The following is a 16,916-nucleotide window of genomic DNA, read 5'->3' as shown; positions in this document are numbered from 1 at the left end:
GCCGCGTGACCTGCCCTCAGGGAGCCCCTTCCTGATAGCCAAGCGGGCAGGACATGATGTGAATTCTCCACCGCTTCCTAAGATGGTTTATGGAGAAAGCGTAAAATAACGAGGTTTAAGGGAGCCTTTAAACCCCTTTAGAAGTGTGCCGCCAGGTGTGGGGTTGCCGCCGTTGTTGACTGTTTGTGGGCTGAGCAATAGGCCTGAACGGGGGAGGAGACTCAGATCCGAGCCGTCGCTGCCGCGTCGCAGGCTCACCCGCGCCGGCGGCTTCTTCACGCAAGGCGCTGCTCTCTGTGCTTCTGCTCAGATGGGCCCTTCCCAGGGCTCTTGCTCTGTGTTGGCCTGAAAAAGTGTAGGGAGTCACTTATCTCGTTCCTTTTTCCAAAGGGACGGAAGGAAACTAAAGCTTTAGTTCTGTTTGTCCCACATCTTTCGTATTTGTGAAAATAACAGTGGCTGACGTCTTTTCACCGACAGTAATACCCCATGTGGCTTTGGAGGAGGTCCCCTTATTTCAGAGTAAAGAGCATGGAAGGGACCAGACGGGCTTTACGGCAGCCATACTGGAGACATCCTGCAGAGAAGCACATTTTCAAAGGTGATGCTACAAGTCAAAACCGTCCTGCTGAATACTCTGATCTGCTTTGCAAAGGACGGCTCCATGCTTAGACATGCGCCAAAACCTGCTCTCCTGTAGCTGGGAGATCCTCCAAGTGGGGGTCAAGCAGAGGAGGGGAGACAGGATCCCAGGGCCGTAGGCGTCTCCACAAGAGGAGGGGCTTCTGTGGGGCGGGGTTCGTGCTGGGGGGACCATAGCAGAGTCAGGAGCTCAGGGTCTGCTCTGCACTGGGGGCTCGGAGAGGGGGCCCCTGGGGTCATCGTTGAGTTTGACTACATCCAGGAGGATGCAGGGTGGGGTGTCTGGGAGCAGGGCCGGGCCTGTCCTGGGGGAGCACCGTCGTCAGGGTGGGATGAGGGAGGGTCTTGGTGGCCGGACATCCTTTGTGTTTCCGTCTGCTCGGGCAGGATTTCGAGCCCTTTTCTGTCTTGTTCCTGGAGTTCGGGGAGAGCCCTCGCCTGCTGTGGGCGGGCTCGGGACTGTTTATGTTCAGCAGAAGAATCCCACAGCCGGTCTGGGAGCTGTCGGGTGTCAGGCTGGAATGGAGCACGACCCTGTGGTCCTTCCCCAGCCCCTGTGTCCTCCACCTGCCTTTTGTCTGTAGAAAAACTTTAGTCAAAAAATAAGTTTAATCAGATAAGTGAAAAATGCAGAAGCAAAAGAAAACAAACAGGACAAAATAATAAGAGTCTAGTCATTAGCAGAGTCAAGGACCTTTAGTCCCTCCTCAAGGGCTATAGATCATATTCTGAGCCGTATCCTGGGAGCCGTCTTGTAGACACTGAAACCCCGCCAGTGTCTGGTGGAAGGAGTGAACTCCACGATGACCAGGATGTAGCCATGACATAAGCTGCCACAATTCGGAGCCTTGGCCTCAAGGGAATGGGAACACACTGACCCTGGAACCGAAGATTAACTGTACTTAAGACAGTCAAGATGATGCTGGTCAGAGCCCGGCAGCACCAATTTCAAGGCGACCATCAGAGCGGACCGTGCTGTTTCTGCAGGGAGCCCCTCCCTCCGTCTATAAAAGCTCTTGCCCCCTGATTGTCAGTGGGGAATGGGGGGAAGTCGGCCACCCTGCCCCCAGGTTGCCAGCACCCAAAATAAAGCAAACTTTCCTTTCCACTTTCCTGGCCTCTTTATTGGCTTTTGAGCAGCGAGCAGCCGGACCCCACTTTCAGTAACAAGGCTGCTGTCTTTCTCAACTCACTGCGTCTTTAATTTTTTCCGAAATTTCCATCGTGGGGAGAGAAGGTTAGGGCATGTGTGCTTACTGAGAGGGAATGATGCCCTTCTAGGAATGTCCCGCAAACGTCCAGGCTCTGGCCGCACCCTGCACACGGGGTGTGGACGGCCTGGGAGCACGAGGTGGGCCAGCTTCTCCGAGGCAGGAGCTGCCTGGTCGGCCGTGTCCACAGTCGCGGGGAAGCCCGGCCTTGCAACAGGGTCGTGACGGGACAGTGGCTGGGGTGCCAGCCGGGCTGCAGCCGCTGCGGAGGGCAGCCTGGGGAGGAGAGCCCGCCGGGGCGGCCGTCCCGCTGTGGGTGTGGACAGAGGACGCTACCCCCGGACGCCGGCGGAGAGAAGTGGGCCTTTCACTTCACCGTGCGTTTCTGGTCCTTGGTCACCGGCTTTAACCCCGGAGGCCAGCCTGCCTCCTCTGTGATCATCTCCAAACCACGGGCCACGTGAGTCGCCCCCGTGTAGACGTGCTGCCCTGGGACGGTGGCTTCTCACCACGACCGGAAGGCACGGCGGGTCTGGACGGTCCCCGGCGGGAGTGGTGACCGTCTAGGTTGCTGTCCGGCCCTCTGGGGCCGGGGGCTGCCGGGGGGGCCACTGCTGACACGTGGAAGCCTCAGGGCCCCTCCCTCCGCGGCTCGTGGGAAGCGCTGCCCACCTGACCGCCGAGGACCGTTCTGTAACCTTCCCTGGTCTGTGCTGCTTAGGACTCGAGCTGGGTGACCCGCACAGCCAGGCCCATCCTGGTGCAGCCGGCACAGAGCAGCTCCGAGTCGCCGTCTTTGGTGCAGGTGGCAGGGCTCCCGCGTCTCTTCACTGGGTCTCACACTTGTCCCCAGCCCGCCATCCCACACGTGCGGTATCGAGACTTATCCTGGGAGATGCTCCTTGTCTCTGCTGGATTCGCTGCCTCGGAGAATGTTTTCTCTCTCTCTCTTTCCCGGTGCATCCAATGGCAGTTTCTCAAAGTAGCACCTCTTATTTTAGCGCCGAGGATTATCCATGGTGACCGTGAGGGGATCAGAGCCCCAGCTACTGAGAGATGCCACAGAGCCTCAGCCCTCGGACGTTCGGGCCTTTTCTTCTTATCCGAGTAGGGCCGGTGTCATCACAAGTCTTCCCCTTGGAACGTTAAATTGATTTTCCTTTCCTTTGTGTATAGAAATGTAATAGGCTCTCGAAGTTTGAAATGACAGTAAATAGGAGGGCGTTTTAAGGTGGGAGAATGGCGTCGCTATAGACGAGGGGCCTCCTGTGGGCACCCTGCATTCCTGAGAGCATCTCCAGGGTTGGCTGTCGCCTCTCTCAGACCCTCCATCTCCACCAGCTGCTGAGGGATCACATGTCTCTGTCCTCATTTCACCAGCATCCCTATCGTCACAACAAAGCAAATGAGCTGAAGTGACAGAGTTTCCTGCTGCTGAGAGGAGAGGGCCTCAGGGACCTCGCTCTACCGGATCAAACTACCCCGGGCACAGGGAGCAGGCCGGCTGCTGTCTCTAGGAACATGTCCCATTGCTCCTTAGGTACTGACCCCAGGCTTGGGGGTGTACAGGGGAAGCCTGCTTTTTATGAATTCGACCAACTTTCTAATTACTTTTGAGGTCACACTCTCAGAAACTGACCCAGTTCCGTCTGCATTTCCATTCCTGCCTCTACCTGGCAGGTGGTCCTGGGCATGCATGTGACTCTTGACCCTTGACCCCATGCCTTGCCCCATCTGTCAGTCAGTCTGCTTCCCTCCTCTTCTGACAGCCGTCAGCCCCCTTCTCCTCATGGCCCCCACTCTGTTCTTACCCCGAAACCACGACTCCTTCCCCAGACTCAGGACCGGCGCTCCCAGGGCTTCCTGGTGGAGCAGTTACCAGTGGGATTGTCAAGGATGCAGGACGCTCCCAGGACTTCCTGGTGGGGCAGTTACCAGTGGGATTGTGCAGGATGCAGGACGCTCCCAGGGCTTCCTGGTGGGGCAGTTACCAGTGGGATTGTGCAGGATGCAGGACACTCCCAGGGCTTCCTGGTGGGGCAGTTACCAGTGGGATTGTCAAGGATGCAGGGCGCTCCCAGGGCTTCCTGGTGGGGCAGGTACCAGTGGGATTGTGCAGGATGCAGGACACTCCCAGGGCTTCCTGGTGGGGCAGTTACCAGTGGGCGTGTCCAGGTTGCAGGACGCTCCCAGGGCTTCCTGGTGGGGCAGTTACCAGTGGGCGTGTCCAGGATGCAGGATGCTTCCAGGGCTTCCTGGTGGGGCAGTTACCAGTGGGATTGTCAAGGATGCAGGGCGCTCCCAGGGCTTCCTGGTGGGGCAGTTACCAGTGGGATTGTGCAGGATGCAGGACACTCCCAGGGCTTCCTGGTGGGGCAGGTACCAGTGGGATTGTCCAGGATGCAGGACACTCCCAGGGCTTCCTGGTGGGGCAGTTACCAGTGGGCGTGTCCAGGATGCAGGATGCTTCCAGGGCTTCCTGGTGGGGCAGTTACCAGTGGGCGTGTCCAGGATGCAGGACACTCCCAGGGCTTCCTGGTGGAGCAGTTACCAGTGGGCGTGTCCAGGATGCAGGACACTCCCAGGGCTTCCTGGTGGGGCAGTTACCAGTGGGATTGTGCAGGATGCAGGATGCTCCCAGGGCTTCCTGGTGGGGCAGTTACCAGTGGGATTGTCCAGGATGCAGGACACTCCCAGGACTTCCTGGTGGGGCAGTTACCAGTGGGATTGTCAAGGATGGAGGGCGCTCCCAGGGCTTCCTGGTGGGGCAGTTACCAGTGGGCGTGTCCAGGTTGCAGGACGCTCCCAGGGCTTCCTGGTGGGGCAGTTACCAGTGGGCGTGTCCAGGATGCAGGACGCTCCCAGGGCTTCCTGGTGGGGCAGTTACCAGTGGGATTGTCAAGGATGCAGGGCGCTCCCAGGGCTTCCTGGTGGGGCAGTTACCAGTGGGATTGTGCAGGATGCAGGATGCTCCCAGGGCTTCCTGGTGGGGCAGTTACCAGTGGGATTGTCCAGGATGCAGGACACTCCCAGGACTTCCTGGTGGGGCAGTTACCAGTGGGATTGTCAAGGATGGAGGGCGCTCCCAGGGCTTCCTGGTGGGGCAGTTACCAGTGGGCGTGTCCAGGTTGCAGGACGCTCCCAGGGCTTCCTAGTGGGGCAGTTACCAGTGGGCGTGTCCAGGATGCAGGATGCTCCCAGGGCTTCCTGGTGGGGCAGTTACCAGTGGGATTGTCAAGGATGCAGGGCGCTCCCAGGGCTTCCTGGTGGGGCAGTTACCAGTGGGATTGTGCAGGATGCAGGACACTCCCAGGGCTTCCTGGTGGGGCAGTTACCAGTGGGATTGTCAAGGATGCAGGGCGCTCCCAGGGCTTCCTGGTGGGGCAGGTACCAGTGGGATTGTGCAGGATGCAGGACACTCCCAGGGCTTCCTGGTGGAGCAGTTACCAGTGGGCGTGTCCAGGATGCAGGACACTCCCAGGGCTTCCTGGTGGGGCAGTTACCAGTGGGCGTGTCCAGGTTGCAGGACGCTCCCAGGGCTTCCTGGTGGGGCAGTTACCAGTGGGCGTGTCCAGGATGCAGGACACTCCCAGGGCTTCCTGGTGGAGCAGTTACCAGTGGGCGTGTCCAGGATGCAGGACGCTCCCAGTCATGTCTAAGGGGGTAAAACACCGTCCTGGCTGAGTGATGTCCTGGCATGGAGATTTCTTCCTTCACTGCACTCAGCCCGGCCGCCAGACTGGTGTTGGGTCTTCGGGTTAGAGTTTGCATTTCCAGTGTCTCCTTGAGATGCAGTGTTTCTGTCTCAGAAGAGAGATCTAAGTGATGAAAACTCAAAGTGCAAAATATGGTCATGTTACTGGAGTCGTGGAACCGTTCCAGCAGACTTAAACAAACATGTGTTTAAAACAAAGCACCAGGTATTGAAGGAATGAACTCTGCAGAGTCCTGAAGGCAGGGTCTGTGTGGTTCTACTGCACAGAAGAGGTGCTGGCAGTTTTCACGAGGTGGCCTGATGTTACAGTTCAGACTGTGGGAGACCCGGCGAGTTCCGGGGTTCCAAGACAGGGTCCCGCAGTGCTGCCTGGAGAATCACTCACCCTCCTGGTGTTGGCCACCTGAGCCCCTCTAAATGTCCCCTAAGAACTTGGAAAGATTGAATCTCCACCATGGAGCTGGTGCAGGAAACATTCCTTAACCACCATTTAGTGCCACGTGCTACAGAGGGGAAGAAACCTCCTTTCTGTCACCCAAGTGTTGATATTCTAGCAAACAATTAAGTTGGAAGAAAAATTTAGATGTCCAAAAGCTGTGAGGTGTTACAGTGCAAGGTGGGAAGGACCGTCGGACCTGGAGGACACAGGTTGTTAGAAGGGCCTTTGGGAAGGAGAGATGCAGCTCTGAAGGACGCAGATCACGCGCGGATGTGACGAGCAGGGGTCGCTGGCAGGGGGGCCACGTGCACGTGTGTGTGGACACGGGTGTGCGCGTGTGTGTGCGTGTACACATAAGTATATACACTCACACATTTATGCATATATCCGTCGGGTTCACAGCTAAAAACATTGCTTCTGGCTAATTTGGGAAATAGAAATGTGTGGGGAAAATGTTAATACGTTAAAATTCTACCACGAGATAAAGCTACATTGTCACCTTAACGTGTGTTTGTCTGGACTTTTCTCTGGAGAGAGAACACTGTGGATGGGTGCCTGGACATTGGGATTGAATGAGACTTTTGTCCTGTCGGTGTGCATAGCGCGTACCCAGTATTCCTTTATAATGAGACCAGGGCTTATTTTTCTTTTAAAACATGTTTTGGGGACTGCTCTGATGTCGTTGTGCATACATCGTTATTCACATTACCCATCATTTCATTAGAATAGGTAGTACGGTAAGATTATGGAATGAAAAGGTTAAAACGTTTTAAGGCCTTTAAGACATTTTGTCAAACATCTAATTTACCCCCAGAAAGTTCATCCCCGTGTCCATTTCTCTTGGATAAGTTCTTAAGTTCGCTTCCTATGGAATAAATAAGAAAATATGTTAAAAATCAATTTATTATGCAAATAAAACTGAAGGTTGAAAAGTGAGAAGGTATTAACCAATGAATCCATTGCCTGACACCAAACTTGCCCATTTCACAAACATCCGTTGACTCAGTTGCTTTCAGGGTCTAACAGGCTCTTCGTTTAGATGAAAACAACAAGGGTTAAGTAGTTAGAAGTATGGATTTGAATGTAGAAATAAAGGCTAATGAGCACGGGGAAACGGGAGGGCTGTGCGGATAGAATCTGCATTTTTCAAGGAAGGAATTGTTACTCAGAGACTCCCCGGTGCAGATTACAGCCTTTCAGGAAGTTCATGTATTTTCACCCAGTAATTCAGATTTTCCTAGTAGATAAATCAGCAGACGAAGAAGTAGGAACTGGTTGTAGTGTTTGCTCCACGTGGCACCTGCTGTAATGTTATGCTGGGTCAGCGGTCACTCCCATTAGAATGGCCCCCCGTCGACTTTGAAGGAGGTATCCAGGGATTCGAAAGGTTTGCTTCATGGAAGTGAAAGCCTTCGAGGGCTGACTAATGCCTCCTGGACACAGAAATCCTGAGGGAAAGACAAAGAAAATGCAGAGAGAGATGCAGTGTCTGTTATGTCTGATGTCCTTATTCATAGGATAAAGCTGCAGGTTCCATTATTCAAAACGGTTTTAAAAAGAAAACGTCAAGACTTAGCAGTGCCAGTGATCTTAGCCGCCTCCGAATCTGTTAGAATGTGTTTTATTTTTATAGACAGTAAAGATATTTCTCTGTTCTTGACTTACAGTATTTTGAATTTGTTCAAAGCGGTTTCAATCATTATGGAAAGGGGAATTTTCAAATGCATGATTAATTGTTCAAACATGAAGAATTTAAGAATATAAGGAAGATGATTGCACAGGTTCTGCAAACATCTCTGACAAGCACAGAGCCTGGGTTCTCTGTGCTGCCCGTCCCCGTGCATTGAATACATGTATAATATTCTTATATTTATGTGCGCGCGTGCCGGCTGCAGCGCCGTCACTCCACCTACCTCGCCGACCTGTCCCCACGGCCCAGCGAGCGGTCCTTCAGGTGCCTGCTCTCACATGAGGAGGCCGCGCCCCTGGCCGGGTTGGGAGGACAGTGGTTTCTCTATCAGCGGGCAGTGGGCATGGGAGGTGGGAGCCTTTTCCACCGTGCTGCGTGTTCTCCAGCACTTACTGACGCGACAGGTATTCTAGCATGCCTGCTCCGTGCAGCGCTGCCGTAGATGTTGCAGGCTGAGGGTGTGCAATGAGGAAACCCAGGAGTCCATGCTCTCTGGAAGCTTCCCGTCCGGCAGGAAATGCAGGCAGGAAACAGGCATAAGCTCAGACCAGCAGGGAGACCTAGGTGAGGTGGTTTTGCCTCCGCTTTCTTTCAGTGGGACCCCTGGGAGGGGCTCCGCCATCTGGCTCGGGCGCCGCCCACAGGGGACCCTCCGCCCTCACACCTCTCAAGCCCCTGCTCCATGATGGGCGAGGGGCTCGGAGGACTCGGACCTGGTCTCAGGATGGTGATCGGGGTGACAGAGGAGGGCAAGTTGGCCTTCGGGGCAGCACGCAGGAGAAGTTATCTTTCTTTCCTGGACTTGCTGGACTTTTGTTGTGCCTGGAATCTTCCAGGAATAGTGACTTTTTAATAAACAAACTGACACAGGGAGACGGGTGCCTGCACTGAAGTTGGGTCTCTTTGTTGCTGTTTAACATGGAGCCCTTAGAGATGCCGCTGCATGGTGGGGAAGCAGAAAGAAAATATTTCTCTGGCTTCCATGAAAAGATAACACGCATGCCACAGAGGCAGGCTTGAAATGTGACATGTGAATGGCAGTTGGGGGATTTTTTTCAAATTCTGAGGAATATACACGTTTTTCTCTCATTTTGTCTAGTGAATGTTCGTAACTCTCGATGTGAGTAAAATAAACAGACGCCGACCCTTCAGCTTCCAGAGCAGGGGGGCTTCAGGTTCACCAGAGCAGAGATGCTGTGTGCAGTCAGTCCTCCCTGGATGCTGTCCAGGTGTAAAGGGTCAGGATTGGCCGGAACCTGGGGGCCTGGATGGCCGTGAGCCATGACTCGTGGGTAAGAGGTTCCGTGGGTCATTTTGGAAGCTCGAGTGTTTTTGTTCCTTAAAAAACACACAACGTGTTAAAAAGATGATTTATAAACTTTGATTTCTTTTTCTCCAATGTTGAAGCTTTGAGGGGCAGTTAAGAACGCTCAGTACTTAGAGCCCGATTTGGGTCATGCTGGGATTCCACGGCACAGCTGAGGTCGGTGTGGGAAGATCGTCTGTTGCCATAGGAGGCAGACGTGGGATGCAGACAGATGTCCAGCGTTAGGCCTGTAACATAACTGAGATGAGCTGTGAGGTCACCAGCAGCCTCCAGCAGCTGGCCTGGTAAAGGTACTGATGCAGAGTGTCTCAGGAGGGACTGTGGGAGGGTCTGGGCAGGGCTGGGGGGCTGGCGTCTGCGGGGGCGGGAGGGGAGCAGCAGGATGCTGGGGGGAGCTGTCATCTGAGGAGAAGTGGGGGGGGTGAAGGGGTAGGAAGAGAAGATGCAGACCCCTCCTCCTCCAAAGGCAGTGCAGACTCAACATTGAACTTTCAGTTCCTCAATCTTCTAATAGGTTAAGATACACGTACTTTGAGCCTTATTGGAATAGATTTCTTTTGCTTAGCCAGAAACTGTGAATCGACTCATTTCCCACGGTATGAAACCGTCTCACCAGTTTTCTCTTCGAAAATCAAAAATCCTCTCAGGTCTCGAAGGAATCCTGGAAGCAGGTAGGCTTTGCAAAGGCACGGGCAGGGTCATTCCTTCCCTGGCCCTTGACAGTGGTGTCTGGGGCTTGGCTTCGTTTCTACCCGGGAAACACACGCGCCAAATACTCTACCTTCTCTGGGTGTAGGTTTTACTGCTGATTTTTCAAAGCTGACATGTGACCCCGCAGAGCACGCTGAGTCCCGAGTACTCTGGGATTTCTAGTTCTGACTGTGACCTTGACCATGGGATTAAAGTCCTGAGAATCCTGAGCAAATGCCATGACCTTAGAACCATGAGACAGGATCCGCCTGTGGACGGGGGAGGGACGTCGTAGGGGAGCCTGAACACCGCACAAGTGAAAAGCTGAGAAAATAAAACCTCAGAGTCCATCAGGAGACATGAGTGTCCATCCATCGTTCGGGCGTACACGCACAGAGTTTGTGTCATTGCCTCTGATTAATATGACTTTTGTACAATAAGCCAAAGTGCGAATTTGTTTTCATACTATGTTGGTACGTTGGCATCCATCATCAGCATTCATGCCAACACTTTCACCGTTTCTGCTCATATAATGTTTAATTTGTATTGCTTTGCTTGACAGATAACCTCACTGGTAGCAATGTTTGTACAGGATCTGTGGGTTTGGTATAACCATATTTACGTTACCCCACTTGTTTCTCCCAATATTTCCATTTGTGGTATAACTGGCATTTCAAGACCCGTTGTGTAGACAAGGATCTTTTAAAGGTTAGGCGTCTAGCTTGTCTCACACAGCTGAAGCACGAACACGATGGATTCACATCTCATCCATGTTCCTCAGAGAGCCGACTGTCTACACGCCCTACACGGGCTTTTGTAGAAGCTCTTTATCAGACTGAGAACACTCCCCTTTAGTCGTGGTTTGTTGAGTGTTTTCTAGCATGAAAGCATTTTGGATTTGGTCAAGTGCTTTTTCTGCATCTGTTGAGATGATTGTGTGATTTTTTTTTTTATTCTGTTGCTATGATGTATAACATTTCCAGATGTCAAACTGACTGAATTCCTGGGGTAACTCCCATTGATGGTGGTATATAATTCTCAATAGATGTTCCTGGATGGAGTTTCCTAGTGTTTCACGGAGGATATTTGCATCCATATTCAAAACAGATATTGGTCTGTAGTTTTCTTGTGATGACTTGTGGTTTGGGTATTAAGGTTGTATTGGCCTCATAAACTAATTTGGGAAATGTTCTATTCTATTTTGGGGACAGTTTGTGACTAATCGTTATTAATTCTTCTCTGAATGTTTAGTAGAACTCAGTGGTAAAGCCATCTGGGCCTCAGCTTTTCTATGTGGTTAGTTTTTTGGTTAAAAATTCAATTTCTAAACTTGTAATATTGTCTACTCAGATTTCTCCCTGAATCAACTTTGGTAGTTTGTATTTTCTAGGATTTCATCTAATTTATCTCATTTATTGGTATACAATTGTTCAAGGATTCCTTTATAATCCTTTTTGCTTCTGTAATATTGATGGTAATATCTCCACTTTCACCTGTTATTCTAGTATTTTGATTCTTCTTTCTTTTTTCTTGGTCAATATAGCTAAAACTTTGTCCATTTTGCTGTTCTTTTTAAAGAACCAGATTTTGGTTACATTGATTTTCTCTGGTGTTTTTCTCTCTCTGCTTCATTAAGTCCAGCTCTAATCTTCATTATTTTCTTCCTTCTGCTTTGCTTTATGTTTTGATCTTTATTTGTATGTATATACACATATATATTTAAAATCATTAAAGAAATGTAAATGCTTAATTAGAAGATATTCACATACTATAAAAGAAAGCAGGGAAAGAGGAACAGAACAGATTTGAGACAGGTAGAAAATGAAAAGTAAATTGGCAGACATAAATCTAACTATACCAATAATAAAATTACATTTGCACGATTGAATAATCCAGTTAGAAGGTGAAGATTTTCAGACTGAGTAGAAAAAACAAGATCCGACTGTATTCTGTCTTCAAGAGACACACTTTAGATTCAGAGAAATGAATAGATTGAAAATAAAAGATGGGAAAAAATATGCAAACACAAGGATGCAGTAGCTTTACTAATATCATAGAAAATAGAATTTAAAACTGAAAATGTTATTAGCAATAAAGAGGGACATTTTAAAAAGATGAATGTTTAATCCATCAGGAAAATATAACAATTATAAATATATATGCACCTAAAAACAGAACACCAAAATACATGAAACTATAACTAACAGTATTGAAAGGCAAAACAAACAATTCAACAGTAATAGTCAGAGGCTTCAATACACCAGTTTTAATAGTGTATGGAAAAACCAGGCAGAACATCAGGAAGAAAACAGAAGACTTGAACAACACTATAAACCAAATAGATACGGCAACATTTGGGGAACCTCCGTGCAGTAACAGGAGACCTTTTCTTCATTTTCTAGTTTGAGTGTCAGAGGTTCTGACAGTTTCTCTTCACTCCTTCTTCTGTCTCTTACTTGGATTGCATAAACTCTACTGATCTGTCTTCAAGTTTGCTAATTCTTTGTCAGTTGAAACCTCCTGTCAAGCCTCTCTAGTAAAATTTTTTTCCGTTATTATACTTGTTCACCCTAATACACTCATTTGCTCGCTTTTGTAGCTACTGTCTCGTTACTAACATTCTGTATTTGAAGTGACGTTGTCATTGTACCTTTACTTCTTTAAGCAAGCTTTCCTCTAGTTTCTTGGACGTGTTTACCATGACTGTTTTGAAGTCTTTCTGCCTGATGTGACGTCTGGTCACCTCGCAGACACCTTCCGTGCCTGCTTTTCCCCGGGCGGCGCAGCGCACTGTCCTGTCTCCAGCAGCTCCGGGTGCAGGTCCTCACGCCACACCCCTACCTGCGGTTTGTTGTTTATTGTTTAGTGACCGGCTGGATCATTTTAGTGAAGTCTGGGCACCGCTCTCCCCGCGGTCCTGTTAAGCCCGAGGTTGGTTTCTTCCTGTGACCACACCCGGCTGTTCAACTTCACTCATTTCCAGCGGATTGGTCTATCATTTTCAGCAAAGCTTTGTGGCATAATGGATCGGCAGAATATTCCAGTCAAATCTGGGTTCCTTTGAAGAACTAGTTCCTGGGGTCGGTGTCTGAGATTTGTTCTGACCACAGGAGAGCTCCTTCCAGCTGTTTTAGTCTCCGGTTTTCTCCTGAGAATTAGCCGGCCAGCAGTTCAGCCTGTATTCATTTAATTTATGAAACTCTTTCTAATTGCCTTTCACCGAAACTTCCACTGTTTTTGAAGTGCCCGTGACCTTGAACTTCTCCACATTCTACTGCAAATGAAGTCACTTCCTGTGGAAATTGACCAGGAGCTGTAGGTTTTGTTGCCTGTCCCTCACCCCCTGAGCCCGGGTGGGTGCGGGGTGCAGGGACAATAACACACTTGTCTGTAAATGAACCTTATGTTCTGATTCAAGCAGTGCTGATTAGGGTGGGAATGGTACGTAGTCAGGGATATCTACTTATAAAAAAGACAGACGGATTGTTTAATCAGAGAAACTCCGGTTGGTAGATTTGGCCCAAGAACGTGCAGGGCTGGTTTATAATGTCTACTTCCTTCTCCCGCCCTTGTATCCTTTCCCGTATGAAGCCATGATTGAACCCACATCTGAAAGACTATTAAAACATAATTTAGCGCCAACCTTGTTTAAAAAAAGTTTATTTTGTCATTTTTAGCCTTTCAGTTGTCTTCTTAAGGCCATGGAGACATAAGCTGCATGGGTTAGTGTGCATTTTTCTTAAGAGAAAACGAACAGACGTGTAAGTGACATTCTTTTGTTGTAAGGGTTGTGTTCGTCAGCTCAGGCTGCCTTAGCAAAACACCAGACGGCGGGGGTTGGGTGGGGGGATGGTGCTCGAACAACAGCAATTTATTTTCTCACAGTTCTGGAGGCTGGAAGTCCAAGATCAAAGTTCCAGAGGGTTGTGTCTGGTGAGCACTGTCCTCCTGGCTCGCTGACGGCTGTCTTCTCACTGTGTCCTCATATGGAACAGAGTTCTGGGCCCTCTTCTTCTAGGGCCCCCAGTCCTGTTGGATCAGGCCCGCCCTTCTGACCTCACCTAAGCTTCTCTCCTTAGAGGTCCCGTCTCCAAATATACCCACACTGGGGACTAGGGCTTTAACATGTAGGTTTTGGGGAATACACACATCAGTCTATAGCAATAGTTATATGGAAATTATCTCTGGAAAAAACGGCTTGCATGATAGGGGAGAACTACTGAATTAGAGACAGTGATGTCGCCGTTATGAATGATTTGCCATGGGTGGGTTTGTGGCAGGCTGATTCTCATGGTTAAAAATAAAGGAAAACCAACTTCTTCAAAAGCTCTGTTGTAAATCAGACGTATACGTGTGGTCCTAAAACACCATCGACGCTGAGGAATGGTGGTGTTTGACCTGCTCCATCGTCACGGGGCCAAGAGCCTTCAGACCATGATAAGTGGTCTCCGAAAGAATCACTGCTAAGGACCCCACAAAACAGTAACTCCAGCCCTGCTCTAAGAGCAAGTGTATTTCCTACAGGAGCTGCCTTTCATGTGTTTATTAAATTAGAAATAGGGATTTCAGCGTTTTGAACTGGATTTCAGTAAACCTACCTAAGATACGGAGATGGGTTAGGCTGTGCCCACAGCTGTGAGCTGTGTTTCCCGCGGTGACTGCAGGTCGGTGCTGAGCAGGGCTGAGTGGGCGCCGCCTTCTCCCGGTCCTGGGGCATCGGATCCCAGGGCCCTCCTTCCAGCATCTCCTGTCCTCCTCCTGCAGGTCCAGTGCATTTGAGGTGCAGGCCCTGGATGGGGCGAGCTCGGGAAGGCTTTGGTTTTACACCGCGCAGGAGAGCACCGCCTGGCTGAGGGCCGTGTCTGCCAACATCAGCGACCTGACGCTGCAAAAAGTGAGCACGGAGACTTTCCATGTCCCTGTTTTTGCTCTTTAATCCACGAAAAGAATTAGGATGTTTTGTTACTTATGGTGAATCCTGAAACAGTTGGTAATAACATTAAACAGAAGAACATGCACTTTTTTTCAACATAACAAACCTTTGACTAAAAATGTTAAAGATTAAGTCATCTAAAAGTTTCCTGGTATAAGAGTGTAGACTGAATCAAACCTCTGGACACCTCCCCGCTGGTTCTGTCTCTCCTTCTTCCTTTCCACGCACCTACACAGAAGTATTTGTGTGCATGTAATTTTATATATACGCTATCCAAATGCATTGATGTAACGTGACGTTTTTATTTGGGGAACCCAATTGGGTTAAATACGTAATTCTCCAGAACATTAAGGAAACTTATGAAGAGGCACCTCCACCACAAACATCCCTTCTCAGTGGATCACCGCAGGCACCCAGGAAAGAAAAACGCTCTGTCTCTTTGAGTGATCTGTTTGATGATCAAGGTCAATATGAAACTTCAAAATGAAACAATAAAACTAGATGGGGTGAGAGTAAAACATGAATAAAGTACTCAGTTCCCTAAAGCAACCGCTGTATCCCGGCAGTAAGTTGATGGCCACAGCTGCGGGAGGCTCATGCAGGGACCAGCCCTTGGCCCGAGGAGGCCGTGGACCCGTTTCCTTGTTCTCAGCCCTGCAGGTGACTTGCCCCGTTGTCCACATTTGCACCCCAGGGCCTGCTGTGGCCCAGGGCAGCTGGTGGCAGGAGGACCCCGGGGGTCTGGATGCACACGGCGTAGTCTCACACCTGCCTCACTCCTGGAGACTACTAACCAGAGCTCGCCTGAGCACTTGGAAATATCAGGGAAGCAGCAATGTGAGATTTCTATTCCAAAGACCTCAGAGGCTCTCAGCTACATAGGAGGTACTAGACCCTCTCTAAGACCTCAGTTTTCCAACTTGACATTTTGAATTCCAAAGGTATCTGGACGGATAAAAGGAAAAGAAAAACCCAGGTGGTGGTAGCTTGTTATTGGCAGAAATGCATGGTTCTAGATGAATCTCACACATCGCAGCTACTGGGCAGAGCAGAGGAAAGGAGACGCAGACACTTTCGAGCTGGAACTGTGGATTCAAAGCCACTTTCCAACTGGGTAGGCTTGATCTTGTTATTACTCTGGACCTTCATGTCCTCACTGGTTAAATTTTGCAGGATTGCTGGGAGAATCAAATGTGAACTGTGAAAACTGTAATTACCTAAGACCATGTAGTACAGAAATCATTTTCCCCAATTATTTCAGACGTGGACATTTAAGCATCCGCTGCCCCAGGGCTTCACTTAGTAAAGAGCTGATGCTTGAAACAGTAGCGTCGATACGCTAGTCTTGGGTTTTCTGTTATGAGAGTCGTTGCCAGACATCTGTACATGCTCTGGTTTGGTTTTCAGGTAAGAAATACCTCATAAAGGAAACGTTTCATGCAGGGACACTTCATGCAGCTAATTAAATCCAGTTGCCAGTTAGGTTGAAAAATTATGACGTCAATACATGGTCATACTGACTCCTTGCTTCCCTCTCTCTACAGATGAAGATGGCAAATCAGTGCCGCTCTCCTTGTGACCAGGTAGGATTCGTGGGTTTTGTGTTGATTATACGATGTCCCCGAAGGCAGCCTCTTTCTGTTTTTGAGATTTGGTTTGGAAATTTTGACAGGAAAGCATTAGCACACATCGGACTGAAGTCCATCCTCACCCACAGTGTTAACTCCAGGAAGCTGCTCGTTTGTCCTGGAAATAGTGCAGGAGGAATCGTTCTGACCTGAGTGTGCCGTGTTATCAGTGATCTGTCGGCACGTACATTTGCTAAGGAGTCGTGATCAAATGATAGCCTAGATGTGACTGTTGAAGCTTAGAGGGTGTGACAGCTGAGACTCCCCCGTGTAATCGGGAGTCTTCAGCATCCTGTGATTTTCTTAGCTCACGTCCTCGTTCAGGAGGTTTCACTCTGGGAGGCTTTGACTGGGAGCTACTGTCGCGGGTGGGAAGGAAGCACCCCACCCCTGTGCCCGCGCTGGCCCTTGTCCACCTGGAGGCCGCGTGTTCTGGTGGTGGTAGCCCGCGTCTTCAGGAGCCTCGGCTCGTTTGTTCGGAGGGCGGAGGCCAACCTGTAATGCGCCTGGTTTTCTAATTCAAGGACTGCTCATGTACTAGGCTGTAAGTGCTTAGCTGTGTATCAGGTAAATACACTTGGAAGTCACTACGTTATTTTTCTGTTTCCTTTTTGATAAAGTCATAGTTCAAGCTGTAAGTG

The 16,916-nt window shown here is 49.9% G+C and overlaps 1 protein-coding gene across 2 annotated transcripts in view; it reads left to right on the top strand.

Annotated features, from left to right (window-relative positions):
* Positions 1-16,916, top strand: part of SNTG2 (syntrophin gamma 2) — a 201,689-nt gene that overhangs the window by 135,775 nt on the left and 48,998 nt on the right. For both annotated transcript variants that reach the window (XM_073791630.1, XM_073791631.1), the window contains exons 10-11: positions 14,479-14,608; positions 16,192-16,230. In XM_073791630.1, the coding sequence (XP_073647731.1) occupies positions 14,479-14,608; positions 16,192-16,230 (169 nt within the window). The remainder of the gene's footprint in view (positions 1-14,478; positions 14,609-16,191; positions 16,231-16,916) is intronic.

The sequence above is a fragment of the Tursiops truncatus genome, chromosome 14 (assembly GCF_011762595.2).
Source record: "Tursiops truncatus isolate mTurTru1 chromosome 14, mTurTru1.mat.Y, whole genome shotgun sequence".
Lineage (NCBI taxonomy): Eukaryota > Metazoa > Chordata > Mammalia > Artiodactyla > Delphinidae > Tursiops > Tursiops truncatus.
This window is presented reverse-complemented; position numbering and strand designations above follow the sequence as displayed.